The 27,322-nt window shown below is 43.3% G+C and overlaps 1 protein-coding gene across 1 annotated transcript in view; it reads right to left on the reverse strand.

The window, feature by feature from the left end:
• LOC126355857 (solute carrier family 22 member 7-like) overlaps positions 1-25,257 on the reverse strand; it is a 114,881-nt gene extending 89,624 nt beyond the window's left edge. Inside the window, exons 1-2 of the mRNA XM_050006345.1 lie at positions 25,189-25,257; positions 3,272-3,436 (exon numbers count right to left, since the gene is read on the reverse strand). Of these exons, the coding sequence (XP_049862302.1) occupies positions 3,272-3,436; positions 25,189-25,230 (207 nt within the window). The 5' untranslated portion in view covers positions 25,231-25,257. The remainder of the gene's footprint in view (positions 1-3,271; positions 3,437-25,188) is intronic.
• Positions 25,258-27,322: the final 2,065 nt, after the last annotated feature.

Below are 27,322 nucleotides of genomic sequence, written 5' to 3' on the forward strand. Positions count from 1 at the left end.
AACATAGGGGATGCGCATAGTTCGGACGACTGATTGCTGCTTTCCATAATTTGTAAAACACACTTTAGTTCTCGACAAATATTTCGCAAAAAAGTGTTCTGCACATATTGCATGTACGTAAATTCCATTCACATCACTTATCGTTCTGAAAGTATTTGTATGGAGTGTAGCCATGTATGGAAGTGAAACGTGGACGATAAATAGTTTAAACAAGAAGAGAATAGAAGTTTTCGAAATGTGGTGCTACAGAAGAATGCTGAAGATTATATGGGTAGATCACATAACTAATGAGGAGGTATTGGATAGAATTGGGGAGAAGAGGAGTTTGTGGCACAACTTGACAAGAAGAAGGGATCGGTTCGTAGGACATGTTTTGAGGCATCAAAGGATCACCAATTTAGTACTGGAGGGCAGCATGGAGGGTAAAAATCGTAGAGGGAGACCAAGAGATGAATACACTAAGCAGATTCAGAAGGGTGTAGGCTGCATTAGGTACTGGGAGATGAAAAAGCTTGCACAGGATAGAGTAGCATGGAGAGCTGCATCAAACCAGTCTCAGGACTGAAGACCACAACAACTACATCGTTGGCATCAAGAATTACATTAGGAAGACTTTGAAAACCGCTTGAATATTTGCAGTTAGATACGACAACAACTAACAGCCGATGATGATTTTATTTCACAGATAATTTTCTCTGATGAATCAACTTATATGAATCGCAGTCAATTTAATCGGCATAATACGCGTTATTGGCAAGTAAAGAATCCCCATTGGATAAAGCAAACTGAGCGTCATAAATGTGAAAGAAATTACACCAAAAAGGTGGACAAAGCAATTGCTTTCCAGAGTCTTTTTTGCTATAAAACCGGATTCTTATTGAAGATTTAGAACGACAGCCTGGTCGTACATAAAGCACACCAGAGGCAAGACGCATTCAATACCTTCACTGTGCGATAACAACGTTGAAGTCACTGATGACAGTGCCGCTTAAGCAGAGTTGTTAAACACGGTTTTCCGAAACTCCTTCACCAAAGAAGATGAACTAAATATTCCAGAATTCCAACCAAGAACAACTGCCAAGATGAAAAACAAAGAAGTAGATATCCTCGGTGTAACGAAGCGGCTTAAACCACTTAATAAAGGCAAGGCCTACGGTCCAGACCGTATACCAGTCAGGTTCCTCTCAGAGTTTGCTGATAAAATAGCTCCATATTTAGCGATTATATACAACCAATGAAGATTAGCATCTCCAAAACAAAAGTAATGTCAGTGGGAAAGAAATATAAACTGACTGAGTGCCAAATAGGAGGAACAAAGTTAGAACAGGTGGACGGTTTCAAGTACTTAGGATGCATATTCCCAGAGGATGGCAACATAGTGAAAGAACTGGAAGCAAGGTGTAGCAAAGCCAATGCAGTGAGCGCTGAGCTACGATCTACTCTCTTCTGCACGAAGGAAGTCAGTACCAAGACTAAGTTATCTGTGCTCCGTTCAATCTTTCGACCAACTTTGTTGTATGGGAGCGAAAGCTGAGTGGATTCAGGTTAACTTATCAACAAGGTTGAGATTACGGATATGAAGGTAGCTAGGATGATTGCAGGTACTAAGAGATGGGAACAATGGCAGGAGGGTGTCCACAATGAGGAAATCAAAGACAAACTGGGAATGAACTCTATAGATGTAGCAGTCAGGGCGAACAGGCTTAGATGGTGGGGTCATGTTACACGCATGGGAGAAGCAAGGTTACCCAAGAGACTCATGGGTTCAGCAGTAGAGGGTAGGAGGAGTCGGGGCAGACCACGGAGAAGGTACCTGGATTCGGTTAAGAATGATGTTGAAGTAATAGGTTTAACATCAGAAGAGGCACCAATGTTAGCACTGAATAGGGGATCATGGAGGAATTTTATAAGGGGACTATGCTCCAGACTGAACGCTGAAAGGCATAATCAGTCTTAAATGATGATGATGATGATGATGATGATGATGATACAACCACTCACTCACAGAAAGGTACGTACCAAAAGACTGGAAAATTGCTCAAGTCACACCAATACCCAAAAACGGAACTACAGGCCTATATCAGTAACGTCGATTTGCAGTAGGGTTTTAGAACATATACTGTATTCGAACATTATGAAGTACCTCGAAGAAGACGATTTATTGACATCTAGTCAGGACGGACTCAGAAAATATCGTTCTTGTGAAACACAACTAGCCGGCCGCGGTGGTCTCGCGGTTCTAGGCGCGCAGTCTGGAACCGTACGACTGCTACGGTCGCAGGTTCGAATCCTGCCTCGGGCATGGATGTGTGTGATGTCCTTAGGTTAGTTAGGTTTAAGTAGTTCTAAGTTCTAGGGGACTGATGACCACAGCAGTTGAATCCCATAGTGCTCAGAGCCATTTGACCCATTTGAACCAAACACAACTAGCTCTCTATATTCATGAAGTGATAAGTGCTATCGACAGGGGATGTCAAATTGATTCCATATTTTTAGGTTTCCAGAAGGCTTTCGACACCGTTCCTCACAAGCGTCTTCTAATCAAACTGCGTGCCTGCGGATTATCGCCTCAGTTGTGTGACTGCATTCGTGATTTCCTTTCAGAAAGGTCACAGTTCGTAGTAATAGACGGAAAGTCAGGCGTTTTTCGTTGCGACGACATCTTCTCATGAAATTTCAATCACGAGTTTTCTCCTCTGATTGCGAAAACATTCTGTTGGCACCCATCTACATAGGGAGAAATGATCATCACGATAAAATAAGAGAAACTAGGGCTCGCACGGAAAAATTTAAGTGCTCGTCTTTCCCGCGTGCTGTTCGAGAATGGAACGGTAGAGAGACAGCTTTAAGGTGGTTCATTGAACCCTCTGCCAGGCACTTTATTGTGAATAGCAGAGTAATCACGTGGATGTAGGAATATTAACATTCTTAAACTGTTTTTAACGCAATTTGATTTTTGTCAATTACAGCGCTATCTATAGCGCGCTGAAAAAAAAATTACTGCAGAAGTTACTCGTTTTTCCGAGAGAATCCGAATCCTCAATAGAAAGTAGACCCGCTCCCTCTCCCGCCCCTTGGGGTTGGGGCAGGGGGGTGGAGTTTGGTGTCATTGGAGGTCCCTATTCGAGACGAAGAATTTTCTTTTTGATTTGATTTGCAGTTTTCCAACTAATACTAAAACAGTTTCAAATGCCTCATCGTGTATAACTGTGTAAATATATAATGCAGGGTGCGTTTGTTGTTTTGTAACTGGGCAGAATTTTCACAGTACCTCTAGTGCTTGCAGTTCGCCGTTGCCGATGTCTTTCTCCATCCCTGCACAGAGACTGCTGCTGAAGACGACAGCGCGTGCGCTCATTGGGACGGCCTGTGACGCAGCAGACTGGAGTCCCGTATCACAGCAACTGCTGTCATACTGGGTATCTGCTGACGTCACCTGCAGTAGGAAACCTTTTTCTTGTTTGCATTTGTGAGGAAATAACACAAGTGATAAAATTCATGTCTAATGGGTATATGAGTAAGAAATGGACGAAGATGAGACGATCTAACTATCTGACAAGTCAAGAGGATGATAATTTATGAACACAAAAGTATTCATTTTGAGGTTGCTTATGCTGTAACCACAGATGGCTGTGGGCACCCGAGAAGAACCAGACTTCTTCGACAGCGTACCACGTCCCGTTCGCGAAGAACATAAACAGATGACATAGTGTAGAACATGATCAGGATTCTTTCTTAACACAGAACACATTCTAAACTGGAAGAACGTAATTCCCAGTAAATTCTTACTGCCAAAACAGATTTAACTCTGAAATCATCTACAGAGAAATCCTGCAGGAAACATGAAGAATTCATTCACGTATACGAGTAATACTGTACTTATTGCTATTGTTTCATCTGAAACAATTCACAAATATTTACTATTTCCTGGAAAAGCGACATCACATTGCAACCATCTTTCTTGTCTCTAACTGATGTAGAAGAGGTGTTGATACTTGATTGGTTTTCTATCTACATCTACATGGATACTCTGCAAATCACATTTAAGTGCCTGGCAGAGGATTCATTAAACCACCTTCACAATTAATTCTCTATAATTCCAATCTCGTATAGCGCGCGGAAAGAATGAACTATATATTTCCATACGAGCTCTGATTTCCCTTATTTTATCGTGGTGATAGTTTCTCCCCATGTAGGTTCGTGTCAACAAAATATTTTCGCATTCGGAGGAGAAAGTTGGTGATTGTAATTTCGTGAGAAGATTCCGTCGCAACGAAAAACGCCTTTCTTTTAATGATTTCCAGCCCAAATCTTGCATCATTTCTGTGACTCTCTCTCCCATATTTCGCGATAATACAAAACGTGCTGCCTTTCTTTGAACTTTTTCGATGTACTCCGTCAGTCCTATCTGGTAAGGATCCCACACAGCGCAGCAGTATTCTAAAAGAGGACGGACAAGCGTAGTGTAGGCAATCTCCTTAGTAGGTCTGTTCCATTTTCTAAGAGTCCCGCCAATAAAACGCAACCTTTGGTTAGCCTTACCCACAACAGTTTCTGTGTTCTTTCCAATTTAAGTTGTTCATAATTGTAATACCGAGGCATTTAGATTAGACTGATTTATTGTGTAACCGAAGTTTAACGAGTTCCTTTTAGCACTCATGTGTATGACCTCACACTTTTCGTTATTTAGGGTCAACTGCCACTTTTCGCACCATTCAGATATTTTTCTAAATCGTTTTGCAGTTTGATTTGATCTTCTAATGACTTTATTAATCGATAAACGACAGCGTCATCTGCAAACAACCGAAGGCGGCTGCTCAGATTGTCTCCCAAATCGTTTATACAGATAAGGAACAGCAAAGGGCCTATAACACTACCTTAAGGAACGCCTGAAATCACTTCTGTTTTACTCGATGACTTCCCGCCAATTACTACGAACTGTGACCTCTCTGACAGGAAATCGCAAATCCAGTCACATAACTGAGACAATATTCCATAAGCACGCAATTTCACTGCGAGCCGCTTGTGTGGTACAGTGTCAAAAGCCTTCCGGAAAACCAGGAATACGGGATCGATCAATAGCACTCAGCACTTCATGTTAATAAAGAGCTAGTTGTGTTTCACAGGAACGATGTTTTCTAAACCCATGTTGACTGTGTGTCAATAGACCGTTTCCTTCGAGGTAATTCATAATGTTGGACACAATATATGTTCTAAAATCCTGCTGCATATCGACGTTAACGATATGGACCTGTAATTTAGTGGATTACTTCTAATACCTTTCTTGAATATTGGTGTGACCTGTGCAACTTTCCTGTCTTTGGCTACGGATCTTTCTTCGATCGAACCGTTGTATATGATTGTTAAGTATGGAGCTAATGCATCAGCATACTCGGAAAGGAACCTAATTGGTGTACAGTCTGGAACAGAAGACTTGCTTTTATTAAGTGATTTCAGTTGCTTCACTACTCCGAGGATATTTACTTCTACTTCACTCATGTTAGCAGCTATTCTCGATTCGAATTCTGAAATACTTACTTCGTCTTCTTTTGTGAAGGCATTTCGGAAGGCTGTGTTTAGTAACTCTGTTTTGGCAGCACTGTCTTCGATAGTCCCTCCATTGCTATCGTGCAGAGAAGGCATTGATTGTTCCTTGCCGCTAAAAAACATCACATACGGCCAGAATCTCTTTGGATTTTCTATCATGTCAGCGGCCCAATTCCCACTATTTTTTAGTTCTGCGTGACGATTTGGATTAACGATTTGGAAATTTCCTCTAGAGTAGTGTAAATAAGTTTGTCATCTACAACTACACATTATGTTACGTTGTACATCGAGGTAGTCAGACTCCATCTCTCCCACAACCAAGTGCAGTTGACGACAGAAGGGCCGTGAGTGTATTTGAGGGAGTTCAGGTGGGGGGAGGGTGGGGGGGGGGGGAGGTGATGAAATGATAGGCTGCAACACGAGAGCTCTAGCATCTCTAAAACTAGCAGATCGCAAGACACTTTCCCTATCGTTATTACGGTAATTAAGCTCCTGACGTCACAAATCTGCACCTAACATCACAAACCTTTCGAGCACGTAAATACGCTGCAGATGTGGCATCCATAATTGTCAACCAAAATCGTTTCCTTTTAATTATTACACTGCAGCTAGGTCAGATCATTCTTAGGTGAATAAACATTCTCAAATTTGTTGCCTGCCACACACATACTCATACACGGCGTTCCATACACAACATCCTGCCAACGTTCTCTAAAAAGATACGTACAGTTGTAAGGTTTTCATATGTTTCTGACATTGTAAATATTTCATCTTTACTGTACTGGGGCAAAGAAGCATGAGCGCGCTGCACGAGTAGTAGATAAAATCCTTGACTCAGGTGTTTAATGTAATCTATGGTGCACTTGATCGCCACTCAATTGTGCAGCGCTAGAGCATTCTTATTAGAGGCATTGTAGCGAGCAGTTGTGTTTTAGAGGAGCAGATCTGATATTTGTGAGTCTTGGTGAAATTATTTGGGATATTTAATTACGAGTGGTTCATGGTGTGGGTTCCTGTAGTCGTGTCCTAGTTCATGAACCACGGGCAACGTATGAGTGGCCAAGTAAGTGGTCCTGACAGTCGGGTTACCAGCTACTTTGGAAGAAGGCTGGGCATCTCGGACATATTCTGAGTCGTGGTCACCTTGGTGCTCATACGGCAAAGACTACCAAATCCACCGGTTAGTCCCTCAACCGCTAGGGGTAAAATCCAATGGGACTTGGGGCAAGTAAGGCCAGCAACCTGCTTCCCCGATAGTTTAAATATGATGCTGGCAACAATCAGAGCAAAATGCCTCGGACCTTTGGAGGTGACGGAGTCCCACCTCTAACTGACAAACCAGGGACTCCTCAGATACGACTTGGCAAACGAATGGTAATGAGATGGGGAGCTATTAATATCAATGGGGGCTACTGTGGGAATAGGTAGAGCTGGCAGAGGCTGCAAGTAAGATGGGGCTGGACGTTTTAGCTGTTAGTGACATTCGGGTAAGGGGTGAGAAAGAAGAGGAAGTGGGAGAATACAAGGTCTACCTGTCAGGAGTCAAAGCAGGAATAGCACAATGGGTTGTAGGGCTTTACATCAGGAAAGAAATGGAACCCAGCGTAGTTGCAATAAGGTATGTAAACGAACGACTGACGTGGGTAGATTTGACAGTGTCTAGCAAGAAATTTCGGATTATATCAGTATGTTCGCATTGTGAAGGGACAGATCAAGATAAAATGGATAGTTTTTAAGATGCACTCAGTGATGTAGTTGTTAGAGTAAAGGACAAGGACAGTGTTCTGCTCATGGGTGATTTTAATGCCAGGATTGGAAATCGAACAGAATGGTATGAGAGGTTATGGGTAAATTTGGAGAGGATATGGAGGCCAACAGGAACGGGAAACAACTCCTGGATTTCTGTGCCAGTATGGGCTTAGTAATCACAAACTCCTTTTTTAAACATAAGAACATTCACCGGTATACTTGGGAAAGCAGGCGAACCAGATCTGTCATTGACTATATAATAACAGATCAGGAATTCAGGAAGGCTGTGAGGGACACACGTGTATTCAGGGGATTCTTTGATGAGACTGATCATTATTTAATCTACAGTGAAATTGGGATTGTGAGACCGAAAGTGCAGGAGGTCAGGTCCATATGTAGGAGGATAAGAGTGGAGAAACTTCAGGATAAGGAAATCAGGCACAAGTACATGACATCGATCTCAGAAAGGTACCAGTTAGTTGAATGTAGACAATTACATTCATTGCAAAAGGAATGGACAAGGTACAGGGACACAGTACTAGAAGGGGCTAAAGAATGTCTTGGAACAGTAGTGTGTAAAAGTAGGATGAAGCAAACAGCTTGCTGGAATGACACAGTCAAGGAAGCCTGTAAAAAGAAAAAGAAGGCGTATCAAAAATGGCTACATACTAGAACTCAGGTAGACAGAGAAAGTTATGTTGAAGAAAGAAACAAAGCCAAACAGATAATTGCAGCATCCAAGAAGAAACCTTGGGAAGACTTTGGAAACAGGTTGGGGACTATGGGTCAAGCTGCTGGAAAACCATTCTGGAGTGTAATTAGCAGTCTTCGAAAGGGAGGTAAGAAGGAAATGACAAGTATTTTGGACAGGTCAGGAAAACTGCTGGTGAATCCTGTGGATGCCTTGGGCAGATGGAGGGAATATTTTGAAGAGTTGCTCAATGTAGGTGAAAATACGATCAGTAATATCTCAGATTTCGAGGTAGAATGGGATAGGAATGATGATGGAAATACGATTACATATGAGGAAGTGGAGAAAATGGTCAATAGATTGCAGTGCAATAAAGCAGGTGGGGTGGACGAAATTAAGTCAGAACTCATCAAATACAGTGAAATGACAGGTCTTAAATGGCTACACAGGATAATTGAAATGGCCTGGAAGTCGGTACAGGTGCCATCAGACTGGACAAAAGCAGTAATCACGCCAATCTTTAAACTTCGAAAAAGAAAAGATTGTAACAACTACAGAGGTATCTCTTTAATCAGCGTTGTGGGTAAAATCTTCTCAGGTATTGTTGAAAGGAAAGTGCGAGTATTAGTTGAGGACCAATTGGATGAAAATCAGTGTGGGTTTAGGCCTCTTAGAGGTTGTCAGGACCAGATCTTTAGCTTACGACAAATAATGGAGAAGTGTTATTAGTGGAACAGGGAATTGTATCTATGCTTTATAGATCTAGAAAAGGCATATGACCGGGTTCCTAGGAGGAAGTTATTGTCTGTTCTACGAGATTATGGAATAGGAGGCAAACTTTTGCAAGCAATTAAAGGTCTTTACATGGATAGTCAGGCAGCAGTTAGAGTTGACGGTAAATTGAGTTCATGGTTCAGAGTAGTTTCAGGGGTAAGACAAGGCTGCAACCTGTCTCCACTGTTGTTCATATTATTTATGGATCATATGTTGAAAACAATAGATTTTCTGGGTGGATATGTGAACACAAAATAAGCGGTCTTGCATATGCAGATGACTTAGTTGTGATGGCAGATTCAATTGAAAGTTCGCAAAGTGATATTTCAGAGCTAGATCAGAAATGTAAGGACTATGGTATGAAGATTAGCACCTCCAAAACGAAAGTAATGTCAGTGGGAAAGAAATATAAACGGATTGAGTGCCAAATAGGAGGAACAAAGTTAGAACAGGTGGACGGTTTCAAGTACTTAGGATGCATATTCTCACAGGATGGCAACATAGTGAAAGAACTGGAAGTAAGATGTAGCAAAGCCAATGCAGTGAGCGCTCAGCTACGATCTACTCTCTTCTGCACGAAGGAAGTCAGTACCAAGACTAAGTTATCTGTGCATCGTTCAATCTTTCGACCAACTTTGTTGTATGGGAGCGAAAGCTGTGTGGATTCAGGTTACCTTGTCAACAAGGTTGAGGTTACGGATATGAAAGTAGCTAGGATGATTGCAGGTACTAAGAGATGGGAACAATGGCAGGAGGGTGTCCACAATGAGGAAATCAAAGACAAACTGGGAATGAACTCTATAGATGTAGCAGTCAGGGCGAACAGGCTTAGATGGTGGGGTCATGTTGCACGCATGGGAGAAGCAAGGTTACCCAAGAGACTCATGGGTTCAGCAGTAGAGGGTAGGAGGAGTCGGGGCAGACCACGGAGAAGGTACCTGGATTCGGTTAAGAATGATGTTGGAGTAATAGGTTTAACATCAGAAGAGGCACCAATGTTAGCACTGAATAGGGGAACATGGAGGAATTTTATAAGGGGGCTATGTTCCAGACTGAACGCTGAAAGGCATAATCAGTCTTAAATGATGATGATGATGACTTAATTACGAAGGTGAAAACTCATTTGTAAAGATATTTTCTCGAGTATATGGTTGAAGAAGATTTTTGGAGGAATATTTCAAGATAACCAATGCACGCCAAGAAATAAATGTTTGTCAGAACTGCTAATTGAAGGAAATCTTCGTCCCTTAAATAACTAATGATATTCATGATAACTGTTGATTTGATCTCTTTGCTTTCATTACCTCACAAATTACACAATTGGTTTAAATGTCAGTAATTTTTTAATAAAGGAATTTCGTAATTATTATAGTCACGTATGTTGTACACTCTTTGTTAACAATAATCAGAGTTTAATTTTTCAAGAAAGATTTTCGTTTAAGTAAATCCATCCTCCAGTGTTCCTAGTAAATTTTTAAATATTACGTGGTGTGTGCATTGCACCTTACGCCACACGCAGCTGTAGATTGATTCCGACCCGCACGGAAAAATTTAATGCTGAGTACCTTACTTTTCTTTAGCTGCTCCATTTACTGATTTCAGTTGGCTTTCGGGAACATCAGTACACCAGACACAAAATAGCGTGTTGAGCAAAAGGTAAGCTACTTTTCGTTCAGGGTAGATCTCACTTTGCATTGTTGTGAGCAAACGGTACGTAACCAGAATTTTCAGGTGATGTGCTAAGTAAGCAATTTAACTTACAGTGAACAGAGAAGGTAATCTTAAACAGATATTATCTTCCGAGCTGAGCAGTATTTTATTTTGCGGTTATTTCAAGTCAGACATTGCACTTCATGTTACGTAACTTTCATAACGTACTTCAGTATTAGTTACAGTTCCATAGTATTCACTGAGTACAGAATTAGTTTCTTTTGGGATTTCATTAGATTCACTTTCGTTATTTAAAATTCAGCATTTTCTTTTGGGATTTAATTAGATTCACTTCCATTATTGCAACCGAGATAAAAGTTTTGTTTCACCACACGGTTCACAAGTCAGTACAGGGCAACTCAACAGTCAGTATTTCTCAGTCGTCGAATAAGATATCTTAAGGACACGTTAGACGAGGAGAAAGTTTTTGGAAACGGATATTCAGTATTTCATATGTAGATAAATTACATATAAAGCTTATACAATTAACGTTGAACCTCATATATTAATCTGCGAGAAACTGGAAGAATTTCATATTGAAAGTGTTCTAAAAGTAGAATCGTTGAATAGTGTTCTCAAAACCAAATATCCTTTTCAGAAAGGTTATTTAATATTTTCCACCGATTCGACACTACTATCCAAAAAGTGTTTTGATGAGAACATTTTGACTACGCTTAAAAAGAGAAACAAATAAGAAACACAATATTTGGTACCTGCCTAGTTGCACGTAAGACTCCTGTTCCTAATGATGGCGGTGGTGACTTATCGACACACAGATTCCAAGAGACAAAGAAGGCGTAGAGCAGCCATCTTGATTCATCACCACACATCCACCACCCACAACTCTCTTTGATTGGCCAGAACTGAGACCGAAGCGAGCAAACCTTACGCAATGGCGCGACGAATAGGATTAAGACCAGGGTCAGACGTCCTTAGAAGCCACGCAAGCAACGTTCATGGAATGATCCTCGAATCAGTCTTACACTATTCGCGTTAAATGCGCTGGCGATTTCTCTTCTTTGAGGTGGAGATAGTTGGCAGTGCGCTGTACACGATTAAACAGACGTTTATTATGGAAAAAGACGTCTCTGTGTCTCTTGCCCGCGAAAGAAAACTGCAGAAATACCAAGGGACATCGTGCCCTCTTATGTAAACATCCGTTGTACAACAATGGCACCAATACGCACCTAAGCATTGGCGCCTTAGCGAGCAGGATGCACCGTCTCGTTTTCGACTCACTCTTGCACAGTGGACGGTGTAGAGCTGTTACCGGGAGGTTACGCGACTTTCCACTGCTGCCATAAGCCACGGCAGTAAAGTGGTGTGTATGTGTTACAGTCGGCTGCCTGGGCAGACAATGGGGCGACATCGGTAACTGACACACTGAAAGGAAAAAGCGGCTGTGTTCGGACGTGCACGTGATCACACAATGAATAAATTGCCCGATTTGTTTACGTATCTACGGCGACTATCCTACCTGTCTCCAAGAAATGGTGTACTATTGGCAGACATGTAACACGAGGTAGGAACAATGGTGGCAGAAAGATCCTAACCGACAGGCACCCGAGGAAGAGTGTCAGTGACAACGGGCTTGAATTCCAATATCAAATGCTGCTGTCGGTGAATGCAGGTACGTCACAACCAGTCAGCGATGGAGCATTGTGAACGGAACAGCATGCAATGGACACTGGGTCTGGTACCTCGCAAAAGGGCAGTGCTCACAGAGGCACATAAAACGGCACGTGTTCTGCTTGTCAGTGAGAGCAGAAACTGGACAGCAACTGACTGACAGCGATCTAAACTGGAGTTAGGGACAGAATTTCATGTGGCGTTATTTTCAAATTTTTTAAAATTACTCCAAGTAGATACAATGGTCTAAGCTGAAGAATGGGATACAACAAGTCGACTCTGACCAATTAATTTACTTTATAGTAACAGATACTAACTTGTTTATTTTCGTGACATAAGTACACTACTGGCCATTAAAATTGCCACACCAAGAAGAAACGCAGATGATAAACGGGTATTCATTGGAGAAATATATTATACTAGAACTGATATCTCATTACATTTTCATGCAGTTTGGGTGCACAGATCCGGAGAAATCAGTACCCAGAACAACCACCTCGGGCTTGGTACGCCTGGGCATTGAGTCAAACAGAGCTCGGATGGCGTGTACAGTTGCAGCTTCAACACGATACCACAGTCCATCAAGAGTAGTGACTGGCGTATTGTGACGAGCCAGTTGCTCGGCCACCATTGACCAGACGTTTTCATTTGGTGAGACATCTGGAGAATGTGCTGACCAGGGCAGCAGTCGAACATTTTCTGTATCCAGAAAGGCCGTACAGGACATGCAACATGCGGTCGTGCATTATCCTGCTGAAATGTAGTGTTTGGCAGGGATCGAATGAAGTCTAGAGCCACGGGTCGTAACACATCTGAAATGTAACGTCCACTGTTCAAAGTGCCGTCAATGCGAACAAGAGATGACGGAGACGTGTAACCGATGGCACCCCATACCATCACACCAGGTGATTCGCCAGTATGGCGATGACGAATACACGCTTCCAATGTGCGTTCACCGCGATGTCGCCAAACACGGATGCGACCATCGTGATGCTGCAAACAGAACCTGGATTCATCCGAAAAAATGACGTTTTGCCATTCGTGCACCCAGGTTCGTCGTCGAGTACACCATCGCAGGCACTCCTGTCTGTGATGCAGCGTCAACGGTAACCGCAGCCATGGTCTCCGAACCGATAGTCCGTGCTGCTGCAAACGACGTCGAACTGTTCGTGCAGATGGTTGTCGTCTTGAAAAACGTCCCCATCTGTTGACTCAGGGATCGAGACGTGGCTGCACGATCCGTTACAGCCATGCGGATAAGATGCCTGTCATCTCGACTGCTAGTGATACGAGGGCGTTGGGATCCAGCACGGCTTTCTGTATTACCCTCCTGAACCCACCGATTCCATTTTCTGCTAACAGTCATTGGATCTCGACCAACGTTAGGAGCAATGTCGCGATACGATAAACCGCAATCGCGATAGGCTACAATTCGACCTTCATCAAAGTCGGAAACGTGATGGTACGCATTTCTCCTCCTTACACGAGGCACTACAGCAACGTTTCACAAGGCACCGCCGGTCAACTGCTGTTTGTGTATGAGATGGTAGAGCACTTGCCCGCGAAAGACAAAGGTCCCGCGTTCGAGTCTCGGTCAGGCACACAGTTTTAATCTATCACGAAGTTTCATATCAGCGCACACTCCGCTGCAGAGTGAAAATCTCATTATGTATAACATTCACATTCAGTGTAACCTCCCAACAGTTTATTATCCCGTAACCTCGCAATAATTACGTGACTAACCTGCCAATAAAAATGTTACTTATATATAATCTTTCAATAATTAACTGACTGTGAATCTAAACTGGTAAGTTTGGACGTCAGCAGGGGGCGAAACGCTATTTACAATTTGGACAGAAAGCAGATGGCAGTTATAAGAATCGACGCGTATGAAAGGGAAGCACTGCTTGGGAAGGGAGTGAGACAGGGTTGTAGCCTCTCCCCAATGTTATTCAATCTGTATATTGAGCAAGCAGTAAAGGAAACAAAACAAAAATTTGGAGTACGTAATAAAATTCATGAAGGAGAAATAAAAACTTTGAGGTTCGCCGATGACATTGTAATTCTGTCCGAGACAGCAAAGGACTTGGAAGAGCAGTTGAACGCAATGGACAGTGTCTTGAAAGGAGGATATAAGATGAACATCAACAAAAGCAAAACGAGGATAATTGAATGTAGTCAAATTAAGTCGGGTGATGCTGAGGGAATTAGATTAGGAAATGAGACACTTAAAGTAGTAAAGAAGTTTTGCTATTTGCGGAGCAAATTAACTGATGATGGTTGAAGTAGAGAGGATATAAAATGTAGACTGGCAATGGCAAGGAAAGCGTTTCTGAAGAAGAGAAATTTGTTAACTTCGAGTATAGATTTAAGTGTCAGGAAGTTTTTTCTGAAAGTATTTGTATGGAGTGTAGCCATGTATGGAAGTGAAACATGGACGAAAAATATTTTGGACTAGAAGAGAATAGAAGCTTTCGAAATGTGGTGCTACAGAAGAATGCTGAAGATTAGATGGGTAGATCACATAACTAATGAGGAGGTACTGAATAGAATTGGGAAGAAGAGGAGCTTCTGGCACAACTTGACAAGAAGAAGGGATCGGTTGGTAGGACATGTTCTGAGACATCGGGGGATCACCAATTTAGTATTGGAAGGCTGCGTGGAGGGTAAAACTCGTAGAGGGAGACCAAGAGATGAATACACTTAACAGATACAGAAGGACGTAGGTTGCAGTAGGTACTGGAAGATGAAGAAGCTTGCACAGGATAGAGTAGCATGGAGAGCTGCATCAAAGCAGTCTCACGACTGAAGACCACAACAACAACAACGTTTAGAATCACATCGCAGATAGCTACAATGCTAGACACTAATTCCATCTCCATATACACTGAGGTATCATACACAAGTGACTGTAGATATCCACATAGGAAATAATCAAGGGGGATTTAGGTCAGGTGACCTCGCACGCCATGGTATAGGACACCCCCCTCTTCCAATCCAGCTAGCAGAAAATACAGCACTTTCATATGAGATGGTTGCGGATATCCACACTGAATTGAGACAGTGTACTGTTATGTTGTACCCACAGCCTCTCACGAACAGCCAAGGGTACATTCTCCAACAACTTAGCTAGAATTCTTTGCATGAACCTCAACTGCAGGTGGCAATTCAACGGCGAGGTAGAAGATACGGGCCAATGAGATTGCCGCCTACAATGCTAGCCCAGAAATTGATAGCAAAACGTTCTTGATAGTGTGACTCAGCTACAGTGTGGCGGTCTTCCTCATCCCACACATATCCATTCCTGCTGTTCGAAACATCATCACGATCAGATGGGGCCTCGTCAGTAAAGAGCGAGATTTGGAGGAAACCTGTTGGCGCAACAACCGACACAATGAGGCCCCTAGTGCAACGTAAGTCACAAGCATTACATGGACGCGTTGTGGGTGATATGCGTGTAATGTTTGTTCGTGGAGTACTCGCCACGTGCTAGTATGTGCAGCACTCATTTCTCATGCATTACGACGAGCCGTTGTAGGGGGGAGGGGAGGAAGGAGGCACTGCTTCACTTTCGAGGACCTCCTCTTCAAAATCGGGAGTATGAGTGGCCCTCACGTTGCCTGGTACTTCGCTCCTTCTTTCCGGTGAACCACTCTATCGCATTTGTCGATGTAGAGATATAAACACTCGTCGTGACGGATGATGCCTTTCAGCAGCGAGAGCGTTGCAACGTAGTTGCCAATACACAAGGTGCATCCAGAATGAGATTTTCACTCTGCAGCGGAATGTGCTCTGATATGAAACTTCCTGGCAGATTAAAACTGTGTGCCGGACCGAGACTCGAACTCGAGACTTTTGCCTTTCGCGGGCAAGTGGTCTACCGTCTGAGCTACCCAAGCACGACTCACGCCCCGTTCTCACAGCTTTACTTCCGCCAGTACCTCGTTTCCTACCTTCCAAACTTCACAGAAGCTCTCCTGCATACTTTACACAATTATCACTCCTGAAGTGAGTTCTGGGAAACTGTACCGGTACTGCTCCATCGTACTGTACTGCACGCATCTGACTAGCACTGAGTAACGAATGGGTCTGTCGTTGATTCATAGCACGTTCTGTCATGGAACAATGTGAATACTATACAACAGAGCCATTTTATGGACAAGTAAAGTAAAGAAGTGAATACTAACAAAAAATGGCCCTGAGCACTATGGGACTTAACATCTATGGTCATCAGTCCCCTAGAACTTAGAGCTACTTAAACCTAACTAACCTAAGGACATCACACACATCCTTGCTCCGTACTGAGCGCCTAGAATCGCTAGACCACCGCGGCCGGCTGAATACTAACACGAATTCTTTACAGACGAATGGAAAAACTGGTAGAAACCGACCCGGGGAAGATCAGCTTGGATTCCGTAGAAATATTGGAACACGTGAGGCAATACTCACCTTGCGACTTATCTTAGAAGAAAGATTAAGGAATGGCAAACCTACGTTTCTAGCATTTGTAGTCTTAGAGAAAGCTTTTGACAATGTTGACTGGAATATTCTCTTTCAAATTCTAAAAGTCGTAAGGGTAAAATGCGGGGAGCGAAAGGATATTTACAATTTCTACAGAAACCAGATGGCAGTTATATGAGTCGAGGGGCGTGAAAGGGAAGCAGTGGTTGGGAAGGGAGGGAGACAGGATTATAGCCCCTCTCCGATGTTATTCAATCTGTATATTGAGCAAGCAGTAAAGGAAACAAAAGAAAAATTCGGAGTAGGTATTAAAATCCATGGAGAAGAAATAAAAACTTCGAGGTTCGTCAATGACATTGTAATTCTATCAGAGACACCAAGGGACTTGGAAGATCAGTTGAACGGAATAGACAGTTTCTTGAAAGGAGGATATAAGATGAACATCAACAGAAGCAAAACGAGGATAATGGAATGTAGTCGAATTAAGTCAGGTGATGCTGAGGGAATTAGATTAGGAAATGAGACACTTAAAGTAGTAAAAGAATTTTGCTATTTAGGGAGCAAAATAACTGATGATTGTCGAAGTAGAGAAGATATAAAATGTAGACTGGCAATGGCAAAGAAAACGTTTCTTAAGAAGAGAAATTTCTTACCGTCGAGTATAGATTTAAGAGTCAGGAAGTCTTTTCTGGAAGTTTTTGTATGGAGTGTAGCCATGTACGGAAATGAAACGTGGACGATAAATAGTTTGGACTAGAAGAGAATAGTAGCTTTCGAAATGTGGTGCTACAAAAGAATGCTGAAGATTAGATGGGTAGATCACATAACTAATCATGAGGTATTAAACAGAATTGGGGAGAAGAGGAGTTTGTGGGACAACTAGACAAAAAGAAGGGACCGGTTAGTAGGACATGTTCTGAGGCATCAAGGGATCACCAACTTAGCATTGGAGGGCAGCGTGGAGGGTAAAAATCGTAGAGGTAGACCCAGAGATGAGTACACTAAGCAGATTCAGAAGGATGTAGGTTGCAGTAAATACTGCACAGGATAGGATAGCATGGAGAGCTGCATCAAACCAGTCACAGGGCTGAAGACCACAACCTCAAAGTAAAGAAAACCTTCATAGTATTCAGTCTTGTCCTCCTTGTTTCCTTGCAGGAAATAAAGAATGTACATGTAAATAAACAGCACAGTAGACGTAAACTTGTACACATGTTAGTTGTAAATGAGCTGGAAAACAATAATTCTAGGCGAAGTGGTACACGAATTTACTTCCATATCTCCTTTAGATGGCTTCGCCTGCCTCAGACTCTTACGTCCTGTTACATTTTTGCACGCTCTTACAAAAGTACTCTGTACAGAAAATTTATGTTCGTGTCACCTGCTATAATTGTATGCTCGTACGTCGATTCGGTACTTGAAAAAACAGTTCCGAAGTACACAAACACGCCTACTGCACGAGGTTTGTAGAGGGCACTAATTTGCACTTACTGTTAAGGAATTTGATCTCTGTGAACATATGGACAATTTTTATTTTATACATATTTCGCGGCTTTCAACAAAACTGTACTCAATACATTACGCATTTCGGACCCTGTGGGTCCATCTATAGGTGCAATTCGTCTTAATACATGCTTTATTTGTTCTCCTAAATGAGATGAAATGCACATTCCTGTGACAAAAAGGTTTGATGCTAGGTTACGAATTTCGTAATCAAACGCGGAAAATACAGTACTGGCCATTAAAAAAAACTGCTGCGATATGCAAATAATTAGCTTTTCAGAGCATTCACACAAGGCTGGCGCCGGTGGCGACACGTGCAACGTGCTGACATGAGGAAAGTTTCCAACCGATTTCTCATACACAAACAGCATTGACCGGCGTTGCCTGGTGAAACGTTGTTGTGATGCCTCGTGTAAGGAGGAGAGATGCGTACCATCACGTTTCCGATTTTCATAAAGGTCGGATTCTAGCCTATCGCGATTGCGGTTTATCGTATCGACACATTGCTGTTCTCGTCGGTCGAGATCCAATGACTGTTAGCAGATTATGGAATCGGTGGGTTCAGGAGGGTAACACGGAACGCCGTACTGGATCTCAACTCCTCGTATCACTAGCAGTCGAGATGACAGGCATCTTATCCACATGGCTGTAATGGATTGAGCAGCCACGTCTCGATCCGTAAGTCAACAGATGGAGACGTTTGCAAGACAACAAGCATGTGTACGAACAGTTCGACGACGTTTGCACCAGCATGGCCTATCAGCTCGGAGACTGTGGCTGCGGTCACCGTTGGTTACACCTCTCGGTCGTCTCTTGTTCGCATTGACGGCACTTTGAACAGTGGACGTCACATTTCAGATGTGTTACGACCCATGGCTCTACCCTTCATTCGATCCCTGCTAAACCCTACATTTGAGCAGGATAATGCACGACCGCATGTTGCAGGTCCTGTATGGGCCTTTCTGGATACAGAAAATGTTCGACTGCTGCCCTGGCCAGCACATTCTCCAGATGTCTCACCAAATGAAAACGTCTGGTCAATGGTGGCCGAGCAACTGGCTCGTCACAATACGCCAGTCACTACTCTTGATGAACTGTGTTGTCGTGTTGAAGCTGCATGGGCAGCTGTACCTGTACACACCATCCGAGCTATGTTTGACTCAATGCCCAGGCGTATCAAGGCCGTTATTAACGGCAAGAGGTGGTTGTTCTGGGTACTAATTTCTCAGGATCTATGCACCCAAATTGCTTGAAAATACACTCCTGGAAATTGAAATAAGAACACCGTGAATTCATTGTCCCAGGAAGGGGAAACTTTATTGACACATTCCTGGGGTCAGATACATCACATGATCACACTGACAGAACCACAGGCACATAGACACAGGCAACAGAGCATGCACAATGTCGGCACTAGTACAGTGTATATCCACCTTTCGCAGCAATGCAGGCTGCTATTCTCCCATGGAGACGATCGTAGACATGCTGGATGTAGTCCTGTGGAACGGCTTACCATGCCATTTCCACCTGGCGCCTCAGTTGGACCAGCGTTCGTGCTGGACGTGCAGACCGCGTGAGACGACGCTTCATCCAGTCCCAAACATGCTCAGTGGGGGACAGATCCGGAGATCTTGCTGGCCAGGGTAGTTGACTTACACCTTCTAGAGCATGTTGGGTGGCACGGGATACATGCGGACGTGCATTGTCCTGTTGGAACAGCAAGTTCCCTTGCCGGTCTAGGAATGGTAGAACGATGGGTTCGATGACGGTTTGGATGTACCGTGCACTATTCAGTGTCCCCTCGACGATCACCAGAGGTGTACGGCCAGTGTAGGAGATCGCTCCCCACACCATGATGCCGGGTGTTGGCCCTGTGTGCCTCGGTCGTATGCAGTCCTGATTGTGGCGCTCACCTGCACGGCGCCAAACACGCATACGACCATCATTGGCACCAAGGCAGAAGCGACTCTCATCGCTGAAGACGACACGTCTCCATTCGTCCCTCCATTCACGCCTGTCGCGACACCACTGGAGGCGGGCTGCACGATGTTGGGATGTGAGCGGAAGACGGCCTAACGGTGTGCGGGACCGTAGCCCAGCTTCATGGAGACGGTTGCGAATGGTGCTCGCCGATACCCCAGGAGCAACAGTGTCCCTAATTTGCTGGGAAGTGGCGGTGCGGTCCCCTACGGCACTGCGTAGGATCCTACGGTCTTGGCGTGCATCCGTGCGTCGCTGCGGTCCGGTCCCAGGTCGACGGGCACGTGCACCTTCCGCCGACCACTGGCGACAACATCGATGTACTGTGGAGACCTCACGCCCCACGTGTTGAGCAATTCGGCGGTACGTCCACCCGGCCTCCCGCATGCCCACTATACGCCCTCGCTCAAAGTCCATCAACTGCACATACGGTTCACGTCCACGCTGTCGCGGCATGCTACCAGTGTTAAAGACTGCGATGGAGCTCCGTATGCCACGGCAAACTGGCTGACACTGACGGCGGCGGTGCACAAATGCTGCGCAGCTAGCGCCATTCGACGGCCAACACCGCGGTTCCTGGTGTGTCCGCTTTGCCGTGCATGTGATCATTGCTTGTACAGCCATCTCGCAATGTTCGGAGCAAGTATGGTGGGTCTGACACACCGGTGTCAATGTGTTCTTTTTTCCATTTCCAGGAGTGTATAATCACATGTCAGTTCTAGTATAACATATTTGTCCAATGAATACCCGTTTGTCATCTGCCTTTCTTCTTGGTGTAGCAATTTTAATGGCCAGTAGTGCATGTATGAAATAGTGGAGAAGATGAACAGTGTAAACTTAACGTTTTTAACGTTTGAGCACCAGCATATATGGACATATATTTGACTTGTTTATCTTCAGTATTATTGGATGTGTGAAACACAGTAGGTGGTAAGTCAGAGCTTATGTAAATCCCTAACCCACCCCCTCGTGTATTACATGTGTCACGTGGCCATCCAGGTTTACCAAACTTGTGGGAGTACTTGGTTTGAGCCAGGTTGGTTGGTTTGTGGGATTGAAGGGGCCAGACTGCTACGGTCATTGGTCCCTTTGAGCCAGGTCTCAGCATAAGTATTACGTGGGTGTCTGTGTCTTGAAGAATAGGACAGAAGTCGCCGTGATGAGCTGTCAGAGACTGGCCATTAGCGTGTACAGTGTGGAACTTAGTACGCTCAGCTTCACAGCGTTCGAGGGTTCCGCTGCAGTACTTCAGTAACTTAGAGTCGGCGCTGGCGAGGGAACAAAGAAAGCGAAGCCTACTGATATGACCGTGGGTTCCTGGAAGCGAAAGCAGCAGGTAGCTTCTAGGGGGGGGGGGGGGGGAAGAGAGGGGGGAGAGGAGGTTTCGAGGCCAAGGCCAGCAGGTTTTGCAGTAGTCGTTAAATAGCCGGCTGGTGACAGGAAAAGAAACTTGAAACTTCCTGGCAGACTAAAACTGTGTGCCGGACCGAGACTCGAAATCGGGACTTTTGCCTTTCACAGGCAACTGCTCTACCATCTGAGCCACCCAAGCACGACTCACGCCACGTTCTCACAGCTTTACATCTGCCACTACCTCGTCTCCTACCTTCCAAACTTCACAAAATCTCTCCTGCGAACGTAGCACAGATGGTAGAGCACTTGCCGGCGAAAGGCAAAGGTCCGGAGTTCGAGTCTCCGTCCGGCACACAGTTTTAATCTGCCAGGAAGTTTCATATCAGCGCACACTCTGCTGCAGAGTGAAAAACTCATTCTGAAAAGAAACTTGCTAAACAGAGGAATAAAAACAGAGTGTACTAGTAATGGTGTTAATGATGAGTAGCGACAAAAACATGACAGTAAATTGCTAAAAAAAATGGAAGTTAGACTGACTTGGTACAGTAGTTGATGTAGTCCATAAGATACAATGACAAACGGGAATTAGTAAGGAAATAAAACAAAACAGTTAACGCATTAGTTAAGGTTCAAAATGGCTCTGAGCACTATGGGACTTAACTTCTAAGGTCATCAGTCCCCTACAACTTAGAACTATTCAAACCTAACTAACCTAAGGACATCACACACATCCATGCCCGAGGCAGGATTCGAACCTACGACCGTAGCAGCAGCGCAGATCCGGACCGAAGAGCCTACACCCGCTGGGCCACAGCGATTTACAATGCAAATTGATCTATTTTTCCATTTTCGATCTTCACCATTATCCTGCTATTGTTTTATAGCCCAAATCTCGAAATCACACTGTTCAAAATGCTTAATCTTTCAGAGGCGAGATCCTCTCGCATCATCAGACCTGACTTCGCGAGTTCCTCCTTCGCTCTGAAGATTTCAGATCTTTTCCTGTAGGTGACGAACTGCACTATTATTGCTCTAGGTTTTGTAGATCCTGGTGTCCTACGTCCCAGTCCATGACTTCTGTCAATGTCGTACAGAGCCACCTGCAGGCCTAAGTTCTCACAACAACATTCTCCACTAATTTGTCTGTGTTCTCTCTGCTATTCTGTTGAATTCCGTACGGTCTGAGATTATCGCATCTCTGATGTTTTTCGAGTTCGTCAGACTTTTAAATTATACGACTAATATATCTGGCAAACTACCAGCTTTGTGATGCCGCTTGTTTCCGCGGAATATGTATTAGGCTGTATCTCGCAGTTGTACGGGGCTTGCAGTGGTTAAAGTTTATTTTGTGCTCTGAAAAAATTAATTTTTTTGTTAAGCTAAGCATCTGTACTCTTACAGTACGTGAAGTCTATTTATAGTTTGTATAGCAGATAACTAGACTTAGTATTAATATAGTGTAGAAACATTTAAAAGCACCCAAATAAGTTTAAATTTTTAGCCAAATAAAAACGTGTTCGTGCAGTTACGGGAGCGCAAACAACACAGTAAGAGTGATAATTATCACTGATAAATATTATTATCATCGTTAATAGCTATTTTATCAAATTGTCACTTTTCTTGCAAGATTACACTTTTTTTCAAATAGCGGAACCTAAGAAATATGGCTTATTGTTTCATGAAAACTTGGAGGCGGCTTTTGATGCTTTTCGAAATAGTGATGCTGGTATAAACGTAATACGCAAGACATACTGCAAATACGCCAGACATATGACGTTCCAAATCCACTATGCACTCCAATACTAAGTTGGTGATCCCTTGATGCCTCAGAACATGTCCTACCAACCGATCCCTTCTTCTAGTCAAGTTGGGCCACAAATTTCTCTTCTCCCAAATTCTATTCAATACCTCCTCATTACTTATGTTATCTACCCATCTGATCTTCAGCATTCTTCTGTAGCACCACATTTCGTAAGCTTCTATTCTCTTCTTGTCCAAACTATTTATCGTCCATGTTTCACTTCGATACGTGGCTACACTCCATAAAAATACTTTCAGAAACGACATTCTAACACTTACATATATGCTCGATGTTAACAAATTTCTCTTCTTCAGAATCGCTTTCCTTACCATTGCGGATTTACCTTTTATATCCACTCTACTTCGACCATCATGAGTTATTTTGCTCCCCACGTAGTAGAACACATCTACTACTTTAAGTGTCTGATTTCCTAATCTAATTTCCTCAGCATCGCCCGATTTAATTTGATTACATTCCGGACCGGCCTGTGTGGACGAGCGGTTCTAGGCGCTTCAGTCAGGAACCGACAACTTGGGTTTCAAATAGCACAATGAGACCCTAAAGTTCGTCTTCAAGCTCCACAAATAGACCTGTATCATGTTGATATTTCTTCAAACCGTCACGTGTTTTCACCTTTTTCCATTATCCTTGTTTTGCCGTTGTTGATGTTCATCTTATATCCTCCTCTCAAGACTTTATCCATGCTGTTCAATTGCTCTTCCAGGTCCCTTGCCGAATTATGTCATCGGAAAATCTCAAAGTTTTTATTTCTTCTCCGTGGATTCTAATTCCTACTCCAAAATTCTTCTTTTATTTCTTTTACTCCTTGCTCAGTATACAGATAGGCTACAACACTGTCTCACTCCCATCCCAACCACTTTCTTGCCCCTCGACTCTTATAACTGCCATCTGGTTTATGTACAAATTGTAAATATCCTTTCGCTCCCTGTATTTTAGCCGTGCCACCTTCAGAATTTGAAAGAGAGCATTCCAGACCACATTTTGAAAAGCTTTCTCTAAGTCTACTAATGCTAGAAACGTAGGTTTACCTTTCCTTAAACTACCTTCTAAGATAAGTCGTAGGGTCAGTAGTGCCTCACGTGTTCCAACATTTCTAAGGAATCCAAACTGATCTTCCCCGAGGTCGGCTTCTACCAGTTTTTCCATTCAATGATGTTAGAGACGAATAAATGTATCAATTTGAGCTAAGAATCCCTGAATCGGAAGCGAACAAGTCGAAAGGTACAAGCGAAATCATTCTGATACCTCTGACAGAGGAGTAGCAGTACCGGCACTGCTGTTATTGCTAAGAATGTAGGGTACGCAACTTTCATAGGTGGAAGTGTGGACCAAGACAAGAAAAAATGTCCAGTAAACAAGGCCTCTAAAATGCGTACCCGAGGGGCTGTGAGCACTTGTTCAGCTCCGCTAGTGTGAAACGCATCTCCTCTACTGATCAAGCGCTCATACCTGTTAAGTTATGTTTTTTAGAGCGCATGTTTACTAGACATTTGTTATTACTTTGGTCCATACTACCACCTCTGAAAGTTTCGTATCCTACAATCTTAGCAACAACAGTACCAGTATGTACATTCCACTGTCAGACGCAGAATAAGTTTTTCGTCTATAAGTTTCGACTCGTTTGCTTCCGGTACTTACCTCAAATTGATACATTTATCCTTCTCCATCGTCCTAGAAATTCTGTGACGTCATCACGGAATCAGCCCGTATATATATATACATGTGCAGCGCTACGTACAGGCACTGGCACCTATAACTTTGTCGCTCTGTAGCTTCGCTGAATGACGTTTCCAGACATGGATTCCTACGTAAAAATTTATCTACTAGGTTCCCTCTGCAACCTCCAGAAGTGTGTAATATGGATTGTCAAACACCTCGCATGTAAATGTAAACGTCAAATGCTATGTGCCTTTGGTGCTGTGTAGGTAGGTAGCCGTTGGAGACAGGGGGTAAGAAAGTTTCACAGTACCTGCAGCGCCTGTAATTCGCCGTTCTGGACGTCCTTCTCCATCCCTGGTGAGAGAATCCTGTACACGGAAATCACTCGTGTGTTCGCTGACAAACTGGGGCGGCAAGTGCCAAAAGTTCCTGAAGTACGTATTACTACGACATAATCAGCTGCGATATTTCGTATCTGCTGACGTCACCTGAAACGGGACGCCAATTCCTTGCTCACGTTCGTGGGTAAATCACAGCCGATAACATTCGCGTTACCGGGTACTTGAGTAACAGTTGGACGAAGGCGAGACAGGTCAAGATCGTGAAAATTCATGAATACGTGTGCTCGCTTTTTCAGGTTCCTTAGGCTATAATAACAGATACCTGTGGTGTTTGTGAGTTGATCGACAGCCCAGCTTGTAGAACTCGAGTAGGATACTCAAAAATGGTTGTTTCAGTCCAGAATATGAGCAGAGCTGTTTGTTAACATACTACACATTCAAGGTGGGAGGAACTGAAGTATTAGAACTCTGCTCCTAGTAAATGGTTACTTTCACATCAAATTTAATATTGTTGTTTTTCTAACAATAAAATCGTCTCTAGAGAAAGACTACAAGAAACATGAAGAACTCAGTCTTGTATTCGATATACAGAGGATAATCAAAATAATGCGAACACCTCTACTTACTTGGAATGGTTTATTAAGGGGTTGGACCGCTATTTGCTCGTAATACAGCTGCAATTCTTCTTGGAAATAATGGCATATAATGATTGAATGGTCTCCAGTGGAATGTTATGCCATTCTTCGATCGGAACCTCTTCTAGTTCCTGTAGTGGCGAGGGAGTCGCAAATCTGCTCCGGAGTCTGCCCTCCAATACCGCCCAAAAGGTTTCGGCAAGGTTAAAAGTCAGCGCACTGTGCTGTCCAGGGAAGACGATGCAGTTCAGTTGCATGCTTCTCATACCACGATAGTACTGTTCTGGCTGTGTGAAAGGGTGCACTGTCGTCCTGAAATATGGCATCATTGTTGGGAACAACATTTGAATCATGTGGTGCACCTGATCACCTAAAATATTCACATAACCATTGGCTGTAACACAGCCTTTGAGAATAATGAGGGGCCAGCAGAATACCATGATGTAGCTGCCCACACCGTCACACTTCCACCTCCATGCTTAACCGTTGGAATCAAGCACACAGTAGGCTACTTTTGGCGTTCTCCATACGTAAATTCGGCCCGATGTTGGAAATAACGAAAACGCTTTTTCGTCGGACCATATGACGTGTCTCCACTGTTCAGCCGGCCAGGATTTATGCCCCCGACATCATGTTTTACTCTTCTTTGCGTTGGTTGTCGTCACTAATGGTTTCGGTATACCAGCTGGTCCGTGATTACTCGCTTTATGGAGTTCTCGACGGTCAGTGTCGATAGATACGGGATCTCGAAGATGACTGTTGAGCTCTGCAGTCCCGTTAACCGCTGTAGTTTTCTGTTGTTTCGACACAATTCGTCGTAGCGTACGACGACCTCTGTCATTTAGTTTTGATTTGCGCCAGCTATTATTACGTTTATACGATGATGTCTTTCCATGTTTTATTTAGGCTGTCATGTCTGTTGGAACAGTTGCTCTTGAAACATTCAATAAGGTGCCTTGGCTTGTTGCTGCCTTGGCTTTCTTGGATGACGCGGTAAGTTTACACTGTTCATCTTTTCCACTATTTCGAACATATTTTCCGCATTTGACATACGAAATTCATAACCTAACACCCAATATTTTCTTGACAGCAATATGCATTTCACCTCATTCAAGAGAAAAAGCAGAGCGTGTATTAAAAGAAATTACACTTGATGATGGACCCACAGGGTCCGAAATGCGTAGTGTACTTCATGTAACATGAAAAGCTGTGACTGATTGCGTTTTTAATGCATACTTCCACGGTATTGAATACAGTCACGTTTGAAGCTACAGAATATGGATAAAATTTAAAAAGAAATACAAAGTATTTCTTCACGAATAAGATGTAGTTTATGCCACTGAATCAGTGAGGTTCAGTTGTTTTTATATTTATTTCACGGTAATTCATATCTCTTGGTAATTTATTAATGCTTGAAATGCCAAAATATTATAATTGTCTCTTTAATTAAGTAGATAAATATCTAAAA

This window comes from Schistocerca gregaria, chromosome 3, assembly GCF_023897955.1.
Source record: "Schistocerca gregaria isolate iqSchGreg1 chromosome 3, iqSchGreg1.2, whole genome shotgun sequence".
In the NCBI taxonomy this organism is placed as follows: Eukaryota; Metazoa; Arthropoda; class Insecta; order Orthoptera; family Acrididae; genus Schistocerca; species Schistocerca gregaria.